This window comes from Protopterus annectens, chromosome 10.part0 (assembly GCF_019279795.1).
Source record: "Protopterus annectens isolate FY-2018-M chromosome 10.part0, PAN1.0, whole genome shotgun sequence".
NCBI classification, from domain to species: Eukaryota; Metazoa; Chordata; order Ceratodontiformes; family Protopteridae; genus Protopterus; species Protopterus annectens.
In genome coordinates, this window is record NC_056744.1 from 1,651,349,746 (window position 1) to 1,651,373,440 (window position 23,695).

A 23,695-nucleotide genomic window follows, 5' to 3' on the forward strand; every position below is an offset into this window, starting at 1 on the left:
CAAATTTTTTAAGTGTACAAACATTAAACCAAAATAAAGTTCTTGTATCTTGTTCAACATTAAGACTGATATCCTTATGAAACATAGATTGCACACTTGTTTCAGTAATTACAAGCAGGTTCAAAGGATATATTCCAGGCTTAATTAACAATTATCAAATATCTTTTAACGTGAAGAGTCAAACTCAAGATAATATTAAACGAATAATTCCTCTACAAGATACTATTAATTATAAAAAATAGAACCTGTTCTCACAAGCTTTAGACACTGAACAAACGTTTGACTCAATCAACTGGGATTTATTTAAATGTCTGCTTTCTATCAGAATTTATTCTTCTAACAAAGAGTTTATACCTAGCTAATATGGTGCATGTCAAAATATGTTCCTATCTTTCTATCTCTCTCTCTCTCTCGCTGTTGATCTGAAAAGAGGCACCAGACAAGGGTATCCCTTGTCATCAATAGTTTTTGCTATGGTAAGTGCACCCCTTTCTATGGTAGTAAGACAAAAATTAAAACATTAAAGGAATGAAAACAATGGAAACCTGTGAATCAAAACGGTTATTAATTTGCTAATGATTATGCTGAATCTTACTAATATTAGCATCTTCTTCAAAGAGATTAACTCAGTAATTAAAAGGAATTGAAAAACGTTTTATGTCTACATTTTACCAATCATCATGGACCTTCTCAACAAAGACATAAGTGACCTTCAAACTCTTGACCCAACCCAATTTGGCTTAGGTAAGGGTAGATCATGCTTATTAAACCTGGTGGACTTTTCCGAGAATGTCACCAAAGCCCTGGATGAAGACAAAGCAGTACATACAGCCTATCTTGACTTAGCCAAGGCTTTTGAGATAATTCCCCACTCAGCCATCATTGAGAAACTTAACCAACTGGGAATTAACCCATATGTCACTAGATGGGTAGCCAACTAGCTCACCAACAGAACACATACAGTAAAAGTTGTGGAGTCCACCTCTACCAGCAGACCAGTTACCATTGGGATATGACAAGGATCTGCAATGGACCCCCTACCATTTGGACTCTAGTTCTCAGAAGTCCAGGCAAAAAAAGATGGCTTGTGGCTTACCAGTTTTGCAGATAACTGCAAACTGGACACAATCATGGAGTCTCCCAACAATGCTGACATACTACAAAAAGGGCTTACACAGAGAAATGATTGGTGCCAAAGCCACAGACTTAAACTAAATCACAAAATGCATAGTCATCCCTTCTGGCAAAGGGGAAGTCCCTGCAAATTACAATATTAACAGTATCCCCTTAGCTCAAACCCTGCGGTGACAAATTTGGGAACACAGATTAATAGCAACCTTAACTTTGATCACCAAGTGTCCACAGTGGTAAGGAAGACCTTCTATGTTGCACATCTCATAAGTAAGGCTTCACATCCAGAGCTAAGGATGTTATAACTCCCCTGTACTCATCTCTCATCAGACCACTAAGAGTACAACACTCACTTATGTATGTACCTCAACAGACGCCTGCAGCAGCTGGAGAGACCTCTAAGGTTTCAAACCAAGAAAATTCACGGCCTTCAGCAAATAGCCTACATGGACAGACTGAAGGCCCTGTCACTGTACTCTGCATCTTACAGGCTGCTGATAGGAGACTTGTACTGGCCTACAGAGCAGTCTCAGACCCTGCCCTAATGGAAATGCTGTACATTCGCAAGTCAAATGGGGCAAAATTCACCCGCTCTAGGGATCTTAACCTAGCTTACGACATTAACAGGACATGCTGGACAGACAGACGTGTCTCTCTGAGACTGCCACTCCTCTGAAACAAACTCCCAAGTCATGCAAAACAGAGCTCCTCAATGACCCTATTTAAGCATAACTTAGACAACTGGATGGGAGATTGTAAATTTACCCCGGGGGTGTCACTTATGCCCCTCTTGCATAAGAGTAGTCAGTGCTGATCATAGACTCTCACTGCAAATGTAGATCATACAACTTGGTCAGTAGGGGAACAAGGGTATAACATGATTAGGCTTATAAAGGGCCTACGGCCAGTAGCCTAGTAACCTCCTCTGAATCATCAATAAAAGTACACATATGATTTTATATAAATATCAGTATGCACTGCTACCTTAGGAATATAATTTTAATTGATAATCTCAGGAACTAGAATGTTTTGGAATAATTCTAAAAAAAGAACTGTGATGATATAACAGATAGGAGTTATAACAGAATCTTATAGGATAAAAATGCATCAAGTAATACCAATAAAATCATTTGTAAAGAAAAATTGCAGCTCATGAAAAAGGTTTTACTTACAAAACAGATCATTCTTAAAGTTTCTTTGGTATCATACGAAACATAAAGTGGTTCATAATCATCATAACAGAACATGGGACAGGGGATTTATCAAGTTGCGAGACTTAGAAACGTACATAAAAGCTGCTTCTTTTAAGCTATAGTACATTTATTGGACAGAACATACATCACTAACAAGAAATATTTACAAATTCTTTATTCAACATGAATAAAATGAAAAATTCAAATAACACATTTTATCTCAGTCCTCCAGAAAGGTAAGTATTACGTAGTTATCCTTTTGTATAACCACTACAAATCACAAATTTAACAGCCTCAAAGCATCCTTAGAAGTTTTATTTACATTCAAGCACTTCCATCCATACTGCACCGGACTTCTTTGGAGCTATAAAACAAGGACTTCAACCATTCTAAGAAGACAAAATTGAGAAGGAAGTATACAGCCACCAGTTTAACTCAACACTAGCGCTTTCATTCATAGTTTTCGCACAACTTCATCAGTTTATACAACCTCCTCCACAAATTTAATTTATATTAAATTAATTAGCTCCCTCTTTTGGTCACTGAGGATCATTATATATTTTCTAAAGCATCATAGTCCTACAAAACATTAAAAAAATAACTAAATATAAAAATACTGTGACCAATGAAAAGCAATAAAAAAAATACATCATGATCTTGCTCCTTTAACAGGCAACAAACTATTACTAGATATTTTATCATTAGCAGATTCAACTGCAATACAAAGGATTTAGTCTACTAAGCCTACTGTTTACATACATACAAACATTTCAAACAGGGGCATAAATTCCCTTCTAGCCTGCCAATATACCAAAACACGTGTTCCCGTAACAAGTGTCCAGGTTGATTTGATAAAATATGTAAACTAGTACTTGCTTTAATGTAATTTGGTAGTCTGTTCCATGCATTAGCTGCTCTGTCAGAGAACCAGTTAGTACACTTCTCATTCCTGTAGAATCTTCTACACAGTTTATCTGATGATACTCAAGTACTTTTTGATAACCCCAAAACATTCCTAGAGACAGATGTCTCTAAATGCCTATAGCCCTGAATAAAATCTCTTCTTAGATATCTATTAAGAGACAATGTTCAGATATTTCAGTCTTTCATAATAACTTAAATTTTCCCATCCATGGATGCCCTTGGTATATTTCCACTGTACCCTTTTCAGTTTACTCATGCTTGTTTTCTTATGAGGTTTCCATATGGTTATTCCATACTCAAGTTTGGGTCTAATGTAACTAGCAAACAATGACTTCATTATTTCTGATTTCCTAGACTTTCTAAATATTTTTATGCAACCTATAGTTCTATAACTATCATTAACCAATTGGTTGAAATGATTAAAAAAACTCAAAGCTGGATCTACCTATATACTCAGGTCCTTAAATTAATCTACAGTTTTAATCATTGTGTGCTGCATTAAATATTCAACTTTCAAAGTCTCATATGCTTAGTTTTTGACATATTTACCAGCATATTATTCTCCTGTGCCCAAATGGTCAATTTAGTCAAGTTCTTTTACAGACATGCTTTATCTGTAACACATGCAGTCAGTTTACCTAATTTCAGGTCATCAGCATATAGACTGCAGAACACCTCAGATGAAAAAGTTAGATCTGAAAGATACAATCTAATCAAGCAAGGGCCTAGGACAGAGCCCTATGGGACATCCTAACTGTAACCAAGGATTTTATATCTGTCCAGTTGTTGTATGATACTTGCCATGTCCTATTTGAAAACCATGCAGCTATCCATCTAATGAAGAGTACATCGATACCGAGTTGTTCTAAGTTGTTAATCAGCATTTTGTATACGACCCTGTCAAGTGCTGAAGTTAAATCTATATAAATTACATCACAGTACATTTTTTTTCATTCCTAGCTGTTATTATATTGTTATAGAACATCATGTTACAGGTGGTAATAGATCTGTCTTCAACATATTCATGCTGATATATGGTTTTAAGTCCCAAGCTGCTGAGTTCTGACAATAACCTATCCGATACTACCTTCTCCATTATTTTTCTATAATGTGAAAGTAGACTTAAGGGTCTATATGACTCTAGGTTTGATGTTTGACATATCCTGCATTCTACGTGAGTAAAACAGAGAATGGCCTTAGGAAAAGACTCTACCAGCATACATATGCTATTGTAAAGGGAGACAAAACCAATGCTGTGAGTAAGCAATTAATGAAATGTTGAGATTTTACAAAACTTGTTTTTTTAAATATTGGAAAAGGTGCCTTCCTTTGATAGAGGAGCAAACTGGTCTTTTTTGTGATCAGGAGAACTAAATTGGCAGGTATTATTGTTGAATGCTACTGAGAAGAAGGGGATTAATGATATTTTTTTTATTAAAGTGTTGTTGACTTCCTCTGGAGGCTAGGCTTCCTTTTCATTTCTTCAGAAATACACAGCATTGTAACATTTTCATTTAAGTGTACCCTTAAATAAGATGATAAACACCATGCAACAAAATTCATTTGCCAACATCCAACTAAACCATAAAATTGACAGTGTAGAATATATTAAATATGAAAAGCAATACTAAACTTAAAGAAACAATTATACTTTGGTTTTATTATTTCTGTCAGTGACATTTGAAAATTACCATTCAACAAAGTGATACACAAGTCTTATGTATACAGTGTATATTACATTATTTTAGTTGTTACTGTATAATGGAAAAAGTTGGTTGCACTACTTTTTATCATTAGTACATGTTGATTGTCTTGATACAGCTGTAAACAATGATATTACATATGCATTGCTCTACAGCCTATAAAAAATCTTGCAGTTAAAAGTTTGAAAAGGGAAGGGGGACAGCTTGTAACCTACAGAAAAGTGAAGAAAAACCAAAGTCTAAAAGAAAGCTGACAGCAAAGAAAACTAGCAATCCTGTATAGCTTTTTTTAAATATAAAGGGGTAATTATCATCCACAAGAGACACATTTTAAAACTGAGGAATTACCATCATGGCAAATGACACGAGGAGAAGATGCAACAAGGAGGGAGCACGGGGGGTTATGGAAAAGCCAAAACATACCAAGTCTGAACCACCTGTAGAAACCAGTGCTACACTCTGAAGTGAACAGATTGGATCATGTCAAACTACTCTTTATAAATGCACATGACAAGTTGAATGGCATGCCAGTGGTTAAGAAACACACATGTAGAAGACACAATTCAAGAGAAATTGCATAATAAGAATACCTTACTCAGATACTTAATAGGGGGCAAAATGCCAGTGTTACTCCCCTCTGCTGAAAATAAACTGCTAGCAAGAAAGCAAGGGCACTTTGAGGTGGTATGAAACGAATAAAGTTAACTATTCAAAAGAAGGTAAACTGGAAAGAGATGAGCAGAGTAGACACATCATACAAATGTGTTAAAATCATGGAGGAAAATGACTGAATAAATAGGGCGCAACAATATATGGGAACCAGATTAATGTAGATTTCAAACATATCTCTGCTTTTTCAACTGTACATTTCGGGGAGAGGGAATGGACTTGCTTGTCTGAATGATTTACATGTATTGTATTACCTGTTGTATAGGATGAAATATAACTGATTTACTTTTTTATTCAATAAGTGTGCTATGTTCTTGTTAAATATCAGTATGCATTGTTGTGGGTAGTGGTCAGAAAAAAACAAAAAATACACAAACAGTGGAGTAAAGATGAAAGCTGATGAGTTAGATATAAAAATTATGGTAACCAGGGAATTCTATTTCTGCTGTTCAGGGAAAAGCAACTTTGTCTGAAACAAAGCAACAAGAAATTAAATAATTCTTACTGAAAAATAGAGCTACCTGATAAAACAAATTTAATACAGTATCATACTGAAACTGTGCAATGAGAGAAGGTGAAACTAAAACTCTGTAAGAAAGCAGAAGAAAAGGACGATGTAGAGAAAATGCTTAAGTTAAAAAGTGGGCTACCACAAAAAATATGTGTCCAACTTTTTTACTATAGCAGGGACCCTGAACAGTCTTACCGAAGAGTCCCAAAGTAAATGGAACAGTGCAATTATGCTCATCCCTGGTCCCAGGCCAAATGACAACATAAGATTTTGTAAATATTTCCAGAATATAAATGACATATCCAATTTTTAGTAAGTTCAAAAACAAGGGCCAGCACAGCAGTGTAGTAATCCAAACAGTTTTAATGGCTCATAGGCACATAAGCATATCGATAAAGTGCAATAAGGGTAGGGTGAATAAAAACCCAAACCCCCAAAAAGTGTAGACCGGTTTCGGCTGTATTCACCTTTGTCAGTGTAAAACCAGAATATACAAACCACAAATATTTATAGAAATCAATCAGCAGATAAGCATTCCCATTGGTCACCTAAAGATGCTCATTTAATCCAGGTGGAAAAAGCCCACCCAACTTAATTATCCACTTTTTCTTCTTAGAATTAAGAATGGAATGCCAACCAGACTTGTTATTTAGTCCTGATGTTGCTGACATGTTCAGTAATCCGTAACCGTAAGGGTCTGGAAGTTTGCCCCACATAAAAAGCCGAACATAAACATGTGGCGAGATAAATCACCCAATCAGAGGTGCAATTAGCTAAAAACCTGATGTCAAAAACTGAAGCAGTATTTTTGATGGTAAATTCTTTGGATTTCATAACCCTTGGACAATGTGAACAGTGCCCACAGGGAATACATCCATACAATCTATCCGCTGTGATGGTCTGTTGTTGAAAGTTGGTCATGGATTCTTGATATTATTTATAGTGACTAAAATGTGAACCTAATTTTTGACCTCTCTGAAAAGAGAATGAGGTTATAGGTAGCAAATGCTAAGGCAATTTATGATCTGCCAATAAGATGTTCCAACGTCTGTTGACTATGTCCATAAATACCCCATTATTTCTTCCAAAGGTGGTAACCAACCTCAATTTGGAGGGCTCCCTAGGTTGATGTACCCTATAACGTAACAAGTCCTGCCTATCCTAAGTAGAGGCCCAGTAACTAGCAGAAATGATATTTCGGGTCTATATTAGAACACCGAAACCTCACTTACGCGAATCCCTAAAGGGTGACACAAACAGTGAACTGCAAGAACACCAAACATCCTGAAGCACGAAATTCAAAATATCGAATTGCCATAGTTGGCCAACCCCACCGCCCACTACGCACTACCTACCCAAACAAAATAAATAATCCACACTTCCCATATGTACACTTCACCCATATATCCCATATCCTAATTAAACATGCATTACACACAAATGTATCTGAATATAAACAAACACCCCCCAAGTAGGGGAAAAGTGTAATTTATGTATCTATTCAGCTACATAACTGTATTACTATATATGCACTTAACTTAACCCTACTTCTAACCCTAAGGTGTAGGTTGAATGTATTACTATATATGCACTTACTTTAACCCGCACCCTAACCCTAAGGTCAGTAACTATTGCACATTTACGTTAGGGAGCTATACCAGATAAGGGACAACTATGGCAATTCAATATTTAGAATTTTGCGCTTAAGGATGTTCTGTGTTTTTGTGCTTCTCTGTTTATGTATCGGCCTTTAGGGATTCGCGTAAGTGAGGTTTCAGCATTCTAATATAGACACTGACATTTCCCTGTTTATATCCCCCTACTCTTAAATCTACAGGCAAAATCCTGCCTATAATGTTCAAAAGTTTGTGTTTCGGAACATATTCATCTAACCCGAAGGAATTGTGATTTGGGGATGTTCCGTATGATATGTTGGGAGTGGAAGCTGGTAGCATGAGGTAAAGAATTATACTGTGGATATTTATGATAAATTTGAGTATTCTATTCCTGGTGACAAGAACATTCAGGAAAGTAATCTGTTGGACAACATGATTCACCTTAAACTCAAATGCCCCATTTGTTCTTGTTTAAATACTCAACAAATTCTTGTAGATAGATGCTATCCGACTTCTACACCATCCAACATTTATACAAATACCTTCTCCATATATCTATCTCATTAAGATATATGTTATGGTTGGAATCATAAATAAGTTCCTCTTCCAAATATACCATGAATAAGTCAGCATAAATGGGGGCAAAAGATGCCCCCCATTGCTGTCCCCTGCACCTGCCAAAAACATTGACCTTGGAAGTATAATACGTTTTTGGCGAGAACATGTTCAGCAAGACAAACCACGAATGTACTAAAACCCGGCTGATATAGTTCACATTTATCCAGCCAATACTGTAGGCCAACAGGCCCACCCAGTGCGGAATATTAGTATAGAGGGCAGTAACATCTAGGGTACAAAGTAACCACCCTGATTCCAACTGCATACTGGAGAGGATATCCAAGAATTGGGTCGTATCCTGTATACGAGCCCAAATACATCCCAAAAGGGGTTGGAGATGTTGGGAAAGAAACTATGAAAGAGGTTCCGTAAGGGAACCCCTACCCGACACAGTGGGTCTCCCAGGCAGATTTGTTAAGTCCTTATGAATCTTGGGAAGCAAATATAAATATTGAGATTTGGGATCCTGTACAGTAAGGTGACAGAACTGAATCGGTGATGATACCATCTTCCTTGGCTTCCAATAGAAACCCATCAGTTTCTACCTTAAATCTGGGGGTTGGATCAAGGGGCACATACATATAGTATCTACCACCATTGAGTTGTTTTAAAGCCTCATTGTAATACATGTCCCAGTCCATTACCACCACCGTTCCACCCGTGTCAGCTGGAAGGATCACCAAATTCTTCTTACTTTTAAGGTTCATAACAATCTGTTGCTCCATCTTTCAGAGATTATGGGGGAATATTGAATGTTCATGAGGACTAAAATGTAAATCTTTGAGAACACTCGATTGAAACATAGAGACCTGTGGGTACATGGGTGGCATAAATGTTCACTCGTGAAATTTAAATACATTGTTGTTAGCAGATGAGTCAGAACCAAAGCATAATCTTAAATTCAACAGGCAGCAAAAATAAATTACATCCTGAGCCAAAGAGTCTTCTGTGACAAAAAAGCCAGAAACAAAAATGCAAGCCTTTGTTCAATAGTTTTATTTCAGCCTCCGAAAGAGGTACAGATAAGATGTTATTGACATCTGTATCATTATTTAACATTGTATCAAATTTTTAAAAGGCTCTCCAAATTGCTTATTTGTCCTGTGTTTCCTGCCCCCTCTCCTGATTCTAGTCCTAAAGGGAGGTCCCAATTACGTCTTTTGGGGGTGATGACTCTAGGGTATGATTGCCATCCACATCCGTAATACAGGATGATTGTCCCCCGAGGTGCCACTAGAGACCATTCTAGATTTGTTTAAGATGGATTTGGGTCTCTTTATTTTGCGAGTTGGGGGTCTGCTTTCAAGCGTGCCAAATGTCACATTCCTATAGGTTTCAAGTGGTTTACCCTTTTGATAGTCCCCCATGTCCCCATTAATTTTTTTCATTTTCTTCTCTTTTAATTGCTTTTAATTGTTTTTCAAGATTCAATAGCTCAGTGCTGTGCTGATTTAGACAGGGCATATAACATGGTAAGGTCTCATAGGTTTTGATATCCTCACAGGAGGATTCAACCTCCATAACGCATTGATTAACAGTTTGTTCATAGCAAGATGTTAGTGCATCAACAAAGCCCATATAGGCTTTTTGTTGAATCTGCCCCCATTCATCTAAAAGTGTTTCATCCCTATTATGAACTAATGGTCGAGTCCAAAGCAGTAGGCTCCTGGGGGTAATCTTCTTTGCTTGATAAGCCTTAAACATTTGTTCTAAGTGCTTTAATACTTCTTGTAAGTTTTTGAAAAAAATAATTTTACACATATATAACAGCCTAAGTGTATAAGGTCACAGGGATGGTAAGCAAAGCAAGGTGTGTAACAACCCTAGATTTAATAGAGAGGTACTAGTAGATTCTACTTACCCCAGAAGCCAAAAAAAAAAAAAAAAACAGCTTACTCAACTCCTGAAGGACTCTTTTTATTATGCTTTTTACATAGCAGAGCTCCTGACTCTTTTCAAAGGCTCACTGATGCGGTTCTGAAACCTACCATAAGGTGTTCCACTGCTTTAGCATAAAGTAATTTATTTAGAAAACTGGAGATCATATTTAGCGAAAATAATAGTATTCTGTACTCTTGAAGACAAGTAAGACTTACAGTTAATGCTAAAGTAATATATGTATGGAAGAACCCAGGTTCTTAGAGTATATGATTGTCTGGAGTCCAGTCACTCCCCCAAACAAAATAGAAGCAGTCAGGAACTGGCCCATCCCCAGTGACAAATGCCAAGTGAAAGCATTCTTAGGCCTTAGGTTGTAGCAAAAAAGGCTATTTGTACCAGCCCTCCTACCTGGTTAACAAATATTAAATAACTAGAAAGCTACCATAGAAATTGGTTTCCAATTTTGGTTTCATAGCAGGTCATCTTACAAGTCTTACAAAAAATAAGAGCCCCATCCAGCTCAGATGAACTACAGAAAATTATGAGGCTTTTAACCAACTCAAAACAATTTTTTTGTTCAGAAGGAGCTGTCATTATCTCATGATGTAGACAGTGAGGAACATGCAAGTTGTATACTTGACCACGAAGTTGAGTAAAGCTGTAACCAGGCATTCTGCCACACAGCCAGCATTGCTCACTATTACATGGTGCAGACTTCCCTAGCGCCACACAGCAAGCGTAGCTCACTATTATGTGGTGCAGACTTCCCTAGTGCCACACAGCCAGCGTAGCTCACTATTATGTGGTGCAGACTTCCCTAGCGCCACACAGCCAGCGTAGCTCACTATTATGTGGTGCAGACTTCCCTAGTGCCACACAGCCAGCGTAGCTCACTATTACGTGGTGCAGACTTCCCTAGTGCCACACAGCCAGCGTAGCTCACTATTATGTGGTGCAGACTTCCCTAGCGCCACACAGCCAGCATAGCTCACTATTATGTGGTGCAGACTTCCCTATATTATTACTGAATGAGAAACAACTTCATCTTGTTAATTGACTATTCACCCTCAAAAAGGTTATACAGACTCTTGAACTCAAACTAAGTGCTAAAAAATGTAGCATCTCTTTTGGTAGACAAACCTTCCCTCATCATACCATCTAGACAACACACCTGTACAAAATGAAAATATAGTTAGGGACCTAGGTACTTAGGTTAATAGCTCCCTCTCTTTTAAGCATCATGTAACAGTTGTCAGGAAATACTTTTATTTAGCCTAGCTGATTGTCAAGGAAATATTATCAAGCTAAAGAGGAAATTACTCCCTTATACTCAACACCACTCATGCCAGTTATTGAGTAAAACATCTCCTTTGGGACGTATGTCACTAAACATATTAAACCATTAGAAATACTCCAGAATACGTCTAACCAAAAATACCACAAGCATAAAGTCATTGAGTTACCAAGACAGGCTGGAAGCTCTGTCATTATATTCAGTGTCTTACAAATTTTTGGGAGGAGGCTGTTGTCTCACTTAATGTGGCATTACAGACCTTGTGGCTTCTCTGCAAGTCCAATATCTCCACAAAAAGAAATGGTGACCTAAATCTTCACCAACATGTAAACTAAATGTGGTGGAGGGACAGGTTTATAAGTCACCACCTCTCAAACCTCTGGAATGTTAAGTAGTGTGATTCATTGTTTTTCTTTAAACAAATTGCATGACTGGATGGGTTTTTATGAATGTATTCTGTGATTAGACATTATGGCCCTACTGGTAAAAGGACTGCAGCCTGAGGGAGGGTACTGGCAAGGTGAGAATAATCATGAGACTTTTTGGTGTTGGGATATCTATAAATTGGTCTCCTTTCAAATACCGAACAACTGGAATCACGAATTTCAAAATGTTGAGATGAGAAAAACGAAATGTCAGAAATATTGAACGTTCACATTATCCCACGTTAGTTTCTTGAATAGCAGTGGAGTAAGCACTGGAACATTTTAAAAGGCTAGCATTTCTTTAAGGAGTTGCATATTGTTACGGAAAAATGGCAGCTGTATCGTTATGCAGTGTAGGTACAATTGTATAATTGTGAAGTAGTTGTCGGTGATTAGAAGGTAAACTTTTTTTTTTATTTGGTAGCTTGCCCTTTTTTTAAGGTAGTGCGATCTTGAAGTTGGCATATTTAATTTACGGGGGGTGTGGGGGCAGAGCCCCCACATGGAGGTGCAGGGGGAGTTTCCCCCCTACAAAAAGGATGGCAAAAAGCTGAAGTGTTTTTGGTAACAGGAGATGGTTGTAGTAGTTCTGTATCATTCAGAGATGTTTGCTGGTGTTTAACGGGTTTGGAGTGTAGAAGCTTGTTTAAATTGTGTACGGTTTTGGAAAGGGATAATATTGTAGATGCTACCTTTAATATAATATATTTGATGTTTTGAATGTAGTGGTTTTGAAGTTTCATTATTTTACGCTAGCAGTGTTTTCCTCGACATTTTGAAATTCGCAATTCCAGTTGTTTGGCATTTGAAAGTAGATCTCTATGAACATAAAGCAGTGATGTCATAGGATGATAAGATCATAGGAGGTTGCTAGGCTAATTGCCCTGGGGCCCTTCCAAGCCTAGCCAAGAGTTTATTCCCCAAAACGAAACCTCAGTCAGCATCTGTTGCCGCTGCTAATGATGGACACAGGTGGAACCCCTGGGACAAATTTGTGGTTTCCCATCCACTCATCAAGGTTGCGTTTGAAGAGGGTCGGCGATGTGCCCAAAATGACACCCCAAAATTATGCATATTGTAATTATTCCTGCAGCCGTTTATGTTTATGGTTCAACACCAGGCAACAAGATCACAAAGGCAGATGACTTGTGATTGCACTACCCATTCCAGTTGGACTGGAACCAAGTGTTCTATGCTGGGGGGGGGGGGGGGGGGCAGTCAATGTGGCATACTGGCTAATGAAATGTTAGACATGGGATTTTAAAATACTGTGTACACACCATGTAACCGAGTAAAATATTCATGGTGCTGCATATAGACTAAATATTACAGTAGTAAAGATGATGATGATGATAATAATAATATTACTACTACTACTAATAATAATAATAATATTAGCAGAACATGATGTGAATCACTGATAATATTCTGTTTAAAAGCAAGGTTTATAGTACAAATGGGCAGAGAGGTTTGGGCCTCTAAAACAGATAGAGAGATTTTCTTCTGGAGTAAGAGTGGAGACCAGGGATGGGGGATGCTAACCAGAATAATCTGTGAAAAACTACAGCCTAGTTGCGAATTTGTTTGTTGAATAGCAGCAGCTTACCTGTGCATACTCTTGTGAAGTACCATGAGCCTGATTATGGATAACTCAAAGAATACCTGATCTTGAAAGTGACCCTTATTTTAGCTTTGCTGAATTGCAAATAAACTGTACCTGCATTTAAGTAAAGTAAATTGCTTCAAATGTTTTTTTTGCTATATACCACAGTGTACATCTGATCACAAACACACACGTGTGCCCACACACACACACACACACGTGTGCCCACACAGACACACACACACACACATGTGCCCACACAGACACACACACACACGTGTGCCCACACAGACACACACACACGTGTGCCCACACAGACACACACACACACGTGTGCCCACACAGACACACACACACGTGTGCCCACACAGACACACACACACGTGTGCCCACACAGACACACACACACGTGTGCCCACACACACACACACACATGTGCCCACACACACACACACACACGTGTGCCCACACACACACACACGTGTGCCCACACACACACACACACACACACGTGCCCACACACACACACACACACACACGTGTGCCCACACACACACACACACACACACACACACACACACACACACACACACACACACGTGTGCCCACACACACACACACACACACACACACACGTGTGCCCACACACACACACACACACACACACACACACGTGTGCCCACACACACACACACACACACACGTGTGCCCACACACACACACACGTGTGCCCACACACACACACACACACACACACACACACACATGAACACGTGTGCCCCCTCAAACACAGACACACACATGCACACACACACACACACACACACACACACACACACACACACACACACACACACACACACACACACACGTGTGCCCACACACACACACACACACACACACACACACACACACACACACACACACACACACACACACACACACACACACACACACACACACACACACACACACACACACATCCTCTTCAAACACTCACTTTGCTGAGTGCTGAAAAAAGTTTGCAGAAGTGATCAAATGAATGAGCTGTTGAGTGAAGGAAATATCAAAAAAGTGAAATCAAATTTGTTGGGTAAAGTAAGCATGGATGTTAATGCTGAAACTTTTGGATATACCAAAACTTTTGGCATTACAGGTGAGAGTGCGTATGTAAGTGATTAGGATTAGAGTAAGGCTAGGCAAGGGAATATATTTATATAAAGTGTTTTATGTGTGAGTTGTGTATATGTGTTGTGTTTGAATGTGTTGTGCAGTGGTAGTGTTACAGAAAGATAAGGTGTAGGCTGGGATTAGTGACAGGGTTACATTTAGGGCAGACATGCTTTAATAAGGTAAGAGACAAACCCTTCCTTTACCAGAGAATCCATGATATATGGCCTCTCCTTGGCTGTGATAACATGGGCACACACTCAGTGACTGACATTTGGCCCAAGGTGCAGAAGTGCAAGCAGTCTGTGTCAGGGACCTTTCTGTGGTTCAGCCATGCTGTAGTTTGTTTTTGTTTATCAGGATTGTCTGACTGGGTTTAGTCAAAACCCTATTTTCAGTCCACGTTAATGGGCAATCTATGACCTGAACACATGTACAGCAATGATAAATTCAACACAAGGGTTCAAATCTGGGAGAATATTCAGACGTAATCACTCTCCCTCAGGCACTTTCTTCATTTCCCACTTGAGCACTAAATTCTTTCAGTAAGACCTACAGAGTCAGTAATTGGCATTCCCTCAAGCACTTTGATGACCTTCTCTAGCCATAATCCAGACCAAAAAGGGCAAAGTTAAAAGCAATACATGCTGACAATTTAAAATATAAAATCAAGCCCCAAAACTACCATAATTTGAGAAGGTTAAAAATTAAACTACATTAATCATAAAGAATCTGCATTTTGCTAGTAGATGGGATAGCAGATTTTGTGGCTTGGGATATAGAGTGGAATACAGCTGCCATAAAATCATGTGCAGATCAATCAATCAGTTTAAAAAAACTAACAGAACTGTTCCATTACGAGATCTAGATTAAGAACTAGATGAACAGCTCAAATGGTGTAGTCGTATGTTCTCTGACTAACAATGCCATTGCCGTTTTTTTCTGTCTGAAATACAGCGTACCTAATACATCTACTGCTACTCTGAATTTTCTGTTGTCCACCCACTCTGGTCAGGAAGCAAATATGTGATCACTGCAACAACCAACAGTGGACACGAAAAAGAATGCAATCCAATGTGCATGAGTGGGAGATACAAAGATGACATGTATGACCACTGGGACACAATAGTGCTTGACATGCAGTTTTCTTTTATCTGCCTATTAAAACGTTTATGGAATGGTAAGACAGCAGCACTTCTGCTTGCACAAACTATAAAGGTATGCTTTTACAGTAACAGAGCACTGGATTTTTGTACATAGAAGAATGATCTTGGGGAGGGGTCGGAGAAGGAATGTTATTGTGGCAGTTTACCTTTTGTGTCTTTATGTGTCCTACTAGAAACCATGTTTTTTTTTTTGCCCTGAAAGTATAAAAAAAAAAAAAAAACTGATACTGCTGCTGTCACAGCTATGAACCAACAAAATATCAACAAACATAGTCTTCACAAGCAAACTTCTGTACTTGGTTGCTCAGTTTATAGATGAATTACTTCTTCACCTCATTTCAACAACAGTTATATGTACAGTAATGTCAACGGTAGCATTGTGTTGTCCTGACATTATGTGGTTTAAAAGGGATTTTATCAAGCTGGAAAATGAACATCGAAACTTTCTGAATGCATTTATTGGTGAAGAATCCCAAATGTGCAGCAGCACTATGACAAGGGAAGTTACAGTCTGAAGGTACTACCCTGAGCCTGTAACTAAATATAACATTAACATACACACAACCTCAGAAGTGTTGAAGTAAATTAGAGGGGGGTGTAAGGATTACCAGCTGAAAAAGTGAGGGACTATGTATTTACTCAAATGACATATTTGGAATTCATGACGTTGCCCCATGTTTTGTGTCAAATCCCAGTTTTATCATGTTTGACTGAGATATGCTTTGTCTGACTTGTCTGCAGCATTATGTTACAGATACTTGACAGAAGTCAGGCTTACATTTGATGTTGGACTCATTTGTAATTGGCACTAATGTGCAGTCATGCAAATCTGAGGATTTTTGGTTTATTTGTTTAGCATGCATTTTTCAAGATATACAGCCAGTGGATTCTGTATATTTAAGTTGCAGGTAGTATGTTAGTTAGCACAGACAAAGCCCCTCCACCTACAAAACTGATAAAGCACTGAAACACTATGTTTCAGTGGGGATTGTTGTCACTTGCAATTCAGTGCTTAGTGACCTCATTTCACACAGTCAGTAACTTACATATAAACATTAGTCATGAAGATGGCAGGTACACTTATGTACACAACAAAACATTGTTTGTGCAATATTATTTTTTTAAATACTTGTAAACAATTTTATATACTAGTGGCAGACATTTCTTTTACAAAATATTTGTTTCGGTCACAGCCACAGAGCAAATAACATAGTGAATGCATAACTCAGACTGAAGCACATTACGTTGTAACATTTAGACTGCCATGTTGTTATCTTCTCTGTTTTGTCACCATGGCAACTGGCAGACAAATATTATTCTACTTTCCAATATAAAAGTTATAAAAGAGCAGACATGAAAAGCATACTTACTGTTAGCAAACGCTTAGGTTCACGTTTGAGCTTCACGTGACTGTTAAATGTTTCCAGAGTGGCCATAGTATCACTTTCAATGGATTCAGACTTCACTTCCATCACTTTCACAGTCACCACTTCTTTATGCTTGCGCTCCAAGGCAGCATCGGATACTGACACCCGGGAAGCAATAATATCATGTTTAATGCAATCGAGATGTCCTTCTGTATCATTCAGATTGTTTGCATCTTTTTTAAGCTGTTGGGTGAGTTTTTGTTCATTTTCTTGCAGAAATGGATGCCGTTTGGTAAATTCTTGTTTAATGTATTGTTCCAAAGTGCATTCCTATAAACAACAAGTATAAAAACAGATCATGTTGAATATCTTGCATTACACTATAAGTATAATCAATGGATTTTCCTAATATAACAAAATGAACAGAAATCAGCCCTCTAACAAACAGACAAGCCATCTTTCTGGATCACTGATCACCTAGTGCTGGGATGAAGACTGACCCAATCAGTATGAATGGAAGGGACAGAGGATCCACTGGCCTACAATGATGACCACCCAAGAACAGCTGGGGATACCTACCCTCTATAAAGATAACCCATCTACAGTACAGCAAGAGTAATTCCAATGTGGGGACTTCACATTTAGGTATATAAAGCTGAGAAGTCAGGAAGAAAGTGTCAAGGACGGAGAAGGTAGATACCTAACTGGATGATGAGTCTGAGTTTTATTTTTCTATTTGCTAACCACATAGATAGCCTGGGCTGAGGACACTTTTCTGCTATGACATAGTCTATTAGGCACAGTGGAAGAATACCGTGTGATGTCTGTAATTTATAAAAGTGAGTTGAAACAAACAGAAGAAATTAAAAACAAATAAATTAATGTTCCACACTTGCCATAATTACACATATTTATGCATATCTGTCCAGTTCAACAGGCAGGATGAGTTATTGCAGGCACTAGTCTGTTCAGAAAATGTAAACTTTCCCAAGCTTTAGCTCCTCCCCTTCTCCCATAATGCTCTGCAGATCCTTTTTTTCCCCTTCAGATCTAATTGTGCCCCTGAAGAGGGAGCACTAACATACCATAGATAATACAAACTATACACAACAATAACCTCCTAGCATTCCTGGTCCCCAGGAACAAGAACAGTGGAATGTGGGAGGGCAAGTTGTAGTGGATACACATGGATTTTGAAGACTGACACTTAGGTTAAGTACATAAATTTCATATATTACATAATCTAATCAATCTACATCAACAAAGTCCATAACTCACAATATTGGGGTGGCATCAAGACAAAAATCCCTTTGATGACTGTGGATCCTAAGGCAGACCTGGACCTTGAGATCACATCCAATTTATAATGGTTTGGGAAAATATGCAGAGAAGCCCAGGTCACAGCAGAGAGGTAGCCACTACATGAGAAAAATAAATCTTACATTTCATGGACAGTTCTTTACTGTTTTGCTATAACAACAGGTACTGCTTTGAGAAAGCTATCTAGATAACATTACTGTTGATGTTTTCTTTTCCAGTTTAGGAAAGACTTTATTTTGCTGACCACTTCAAAAAAAAAAAAAAAAAAAAATTAAAAACAAACCCTGTAGACATCTGTCCATAATCAATGACATAAAGATAAGAGCAAGGACACACTGATGCAGACTTTACCCACAGTCCTGCTCTTTGCCTTTTCTCACAGTCTACTCATAACATAGTTTATGCTCAAAGACAGGGATTGAAATGCGAAAGTGATCCTTATTGCTCCTTAGTGACCTGTGCAAATTCAGATAGCCATATTTTAACAGCTTTGCCTAGCCATTCTGCTGTGACTGCAGTATCACACATTATTGCAGACACACATGGGTATCTACTTCCTTAGGCTGACAACTAGGGTTAATACATTTTGGCAAGGCTGGTTAATCCAGTTTGCTCAGGTTGACAATTAGGCTACTCCAGTTCAACTAGGTGATAAAGTGAAATAATTTTTAGCTAGAGTGGCTTCTATCATCTCTTCTTCCCAACAGCCTTCAAAGGATTTTTAAGGACAAACTAAAATGAATTCCAATATGGACTTTGGCTAGTACACACACCTATTTTCCTCATCCTCAACAATATTTCTTATACTTTACTATATTCCTGATTATTTTTCCATATCCTTTTTCTGTCCACATACCGGCCCACCTCCTAGCCATTTCTATTACTGCCCAATTATTATCCATAAGGAAGACAAAATCTGTTCATGGTGCAATAGTTATCCAAGTAGCCATGGGGGTAATTCCCTTTTTTAGCCTAACCCTTCTTGTGGCAGTTGATGGTAAGGTTTGTTACTTCACTCCATGTGGGCATACTGTTCCCATACATACCCCATGAAGAATAACACATGAACATGATTTGTCAGTGTCAAGCACACATTCCTCACTCATAGTGATGCATACAACACAACTATCTCTCTCTGTCTCTCCAGAATGTGTTACCACCATAGCAGACTGACCCACCTACCTCTCCAAAGAAGATGCCAGCCATTTGCTTCTTCTATCTCTCATACCCAATTCCTCTCATGCCCAAGCTATTAATTGATTTCAGGTCATCTGAGTCATAGTCAGGATTCCATTCTAGTCAGTCACAGAGACACTGGTCTACTTATTTTATGAAAGCCCAATAACTAGCTTCTACATATGCCTTGACATAAAGTCCTTCGCTATAAAGAACATCAGTAAGGCCTTTCTTTCCATTTCTTTTCTTCTCCATCTTTAAAATAAGAATCCATTCCTCCTTAGAATATATATTTTTAGCAGAAGAAGCTCATTCTCTATACTTTTGAGCCCACTGCTTCAATACAATTATTAAAGTTTGTGTTTTGGAAGACACCCCTCTGTACATCTTCAAGCTTTCCTCATAAAACTTTCAGGTAATAACAATGTGTTGACCTATAAAATATACATAAGACTGCAATTCAAATGCAGCAACCCTCTGAAATTCACAGTGGAGTTTTAGCCACTTGAAAATCGAAAATATGCCACTGTAGCCACAGCATGTTACAATAAAAATAAAATATTTTTCCGGTGAAATATATATGTTTTTTAGTTCCGATCGAATGACATCAATGTAGAGAAGCATGGTACACACTAAGCAGCAGTTGAGAAGCGCAATCAATGTAAACCAGGTATAATGCAAACTGTCATACTGCTGCAGTGAACACCTATAAGCATACCAATGTAGTGCCTCTCTCACTGTAAAAGGCCACATCCCTTTTGAGATTTCATTATGAAATTTTCAGAGAGTAACATGACAATCAGCTACAAAAACACTTAACCCTACCACATTATTTGCTTATAGATGTAGTGGGTTAACTATGGCATGTTGTAAATGAAAAAACAATCTGGTAAATCACATAGGATTTCTACTGACATAATGACAATTCAATAAAGCATTTTAGGCCATTTTTTTATATTTGGTACACTGTGAAGTTCAGCACAGCATCCAAAATAAAAAGAGTGAAATGCAAAAATGTCATTCAGTGGGAGCAAAGGCATATAAACTAAGGTCATTGGGGCCTGCTATTGAAAGGCTATATCTTGTTCCTCCTTTGAGATGATATTAAGAAACTTTCAGCTAATAATAAACTATTTGGCTACAAAATACATGAGACTGCAAATCTCACATCAGAACTTCTAGTGCAGCATTGCTCTTAATATGATTCCCCCCAGTTTTAGCCAAGACATGGTATAGCATTTTAGTCATGTCAGGTAACAACAGAAAACTATGGGGAAATTCATATAGCTTAGCTTACACCTCATGGTAGTATTTTGGAATAAATAAAAACAACATGGTGATCTACCATGAAGACACACAGCACAATATCATGCTGTCTCTGAGACTGTGGTGCATGCAAATAAGACAGTCTGGGGAGAGGCATATGCTAATTAGCTATGTGCTCGCTATGCCAGAACCACCTCCAGGAAGGCATCTATGCACCAAGCAACTAATAGAATTACTTGATTGTGTAGATTAGCATAGCTGCTCCTACCAGACTGCAGTAGAGAATATGGCCAAAAGGCTGTGTGCAGCCATTGTGGAAGAGGTCAGCACTGGGGAGTTTGATTGCAAGGGAGGGGTGCAAGTGAATGTATGGGAGAAGCTGTATGTATGAGTGTGTGTGTGTGTGTGTGTGTGTGTGTGTGTGTGTGTGTGTGTGTGTGTGTGTGTTTAAGTGGGGGCTGGGGTACCTGCCATATCTCCTTATACCCCTAGACTAACAAGCATAGTTTACAACATTGGACAGGGGGAACTACTCACCAGGAATTACTTCATCAGATTTTTGCTGTGACCTCAGTTAAACCAGTAGAGGTAACATACATATACTGTCTAAGTGGAATATGCCTTTTCTGGCAGGATACACCACCCTGACAGCAATGTTGCCATATATGCATAATGGCCACATTCCACTTTGACAAATCCAGTCTCTCCCCAACCAATCATATTAGTAATCATTCAGAAGTTATTTTATTATTGCCTCCTGCTTTTATATCATACCACAAAACAATACGCACTTTCTGTATATTTCCGATGTCTCATTGGGAACAAAATGAGAACCATAACAGCCAAAGTAACATATGCAACTTATTAGACACACAAAGTTTACATCATTTTTATTCAACAGTGATTATGTTGATGACCCTGTGTTTTCACATACAGCACATCTCCTTATGACAGCACAAAAAGTATCTATCACCTGTGCTCACTTTTGAGGTTTGATTGTGAGGAAATGAAAGAAACAATGGCCAAAGTAAGCTATTTCAATCTATTAATGTTACACGTGTATATAAGCCCCCTCACAAATCAGCCGCAAAAGTGGTTGTTTGACATTAATTGAGTAATTATCCTTTGTTTTCATATACAGCATGCCCCATACCTCTCACTGACCCCCTACTCCCCCCCAAAAAAGAAAACAACAAGACAGCCACTTTCTGTGCACATTTCTAGTGTGTGTGTGTGTGTGTGTGTGTGTGTGTGTGTGTGTGTGTGTGTGTGTGTGAAGAAAATAAAAGGTAGTGGCTCTGGTAATGAATTTCATCTCATTATTATTGGATGCTTACATTGTTCTTCAGACTAACCTAATCACATAAATGGCCAGTGCTGATGGCAAGCCTATGTTTAATACACCAAGTATGTATTTGGTCTAGTTCTTGCACGAGAAGTTAGGTATTAGAATGGGATTTGGTAACCATCCCTAGTTTACAATCATTAGCAAATATGCATGCTATAGCCCTTTGACAATGGAGTCTTGGATAGGGTCCTGTAGAAAAACAATGCCAACATATTTCTGTCTAAAAAACACCACCAACGTTAACAGTTTAGGTTCTAGCAGACAACCAATAAACTATCCAGTAAATGGTATATAGTTAGCTTTGAGTTAGGAGATGTCAATTATCCAAGCACAGGGGACAGTGTCAAAGGCTTTGGCAAGGGCTGGATAAGCAGGTTGAAATATATATCCCTAGTCCAGGGCTTCAGTATCCCTTTCAAGTAACTTAAAGTTGAGAAGGTATTTTCTGCTTTTTGTAAAGCTAAAGTGGTGTGTGCCAGTAATATAAAATGACTTAATTCATGATTTATTAAATCAGCTATAATACATTATATAGCGTTGCAAATAAAACTGGTGAGATTAATGGGCCTGTATTTCCTGAGGCTAGTAATAGGACAATCTTTATTCAATGGCACCACAACTGTCATTCTCCAAACATTGAGGACATTACTTATTTATATATTTAGTTATATTTGTTTACTGGGGTAGTGCACTTATCAATATTAAACAATTTCTGGCTCAACCCAATGAGACTAAACAAGTGGAGGCACACAGATAGAAGAGGTGGTAGAGAGATTTTGCTAAGTGGGATTTTATGCATTTCAGCAGACATCTAGGGATGTTGTCAGGATCCATTAATGTGGTACCTTTAATTTTGAAAAGTGACAAAAGGTCTTGGTTCAAACTGATCTCAGGAGAAGGGGATAAAGGAATGAGTGCCACAGAATGAAGGGTGGGTGGAGTGAAGTTTAAAGAACATTTTTTCTGAAAGAAGACTAGCAAACTCCTTGGGGTCAGAGAAGAAGATACCATTGGAGGCAAGTTCAGTATAGAATTGCTAGTTACTTCTAAGCTTCCTAATCTGGTTGAAGAAGGCCTGATTGTTCTCTTTTGAATTAACTGCAGCTATAAGTTCACAGCTGGCTTCACATTTCCTGATGGTAAGTTTGAGAGGTTTACTTACCAGTTTTAAATCCCTTTATTATGATGAAGTTGACATATTTTAGTGATATCCAGGAAATGAGCTTCCTGGTGTGCTAGTTCAACTATATAGGTAAGTATTGGATGCACCTAACAGTTTTTACATGTACAAGTCTGGGAGAAGACAGTTCAACA

At 38.3% G+C, this 23,695-nt stretch overlaps 1 protein-coding gene across 1 annotated transcript in view; it reads right to left on the reverse strand.

Moving 5' to 3' along the window:
• LOC122813851 (zinc finger protein 501-like) overlaps positions 1-23,695 on the reverse strand; it is a 187,584-nt gene that overhangs the window by 86,290 nt on the left and 77,599 nt on the right. The window contains exon 2 of the mRNA XM_044086388.1: positions 17,275-17,601. Coding sequence (XP_043942323.1) covers positions 17,275-17,376 — 102 coding nt within the window. The 5' untranslated portion in view covers positions 17,377-17,601. The remainder of the gene's footprint in view (positions 1-17,274; positions 17,602-23,695) is intronic.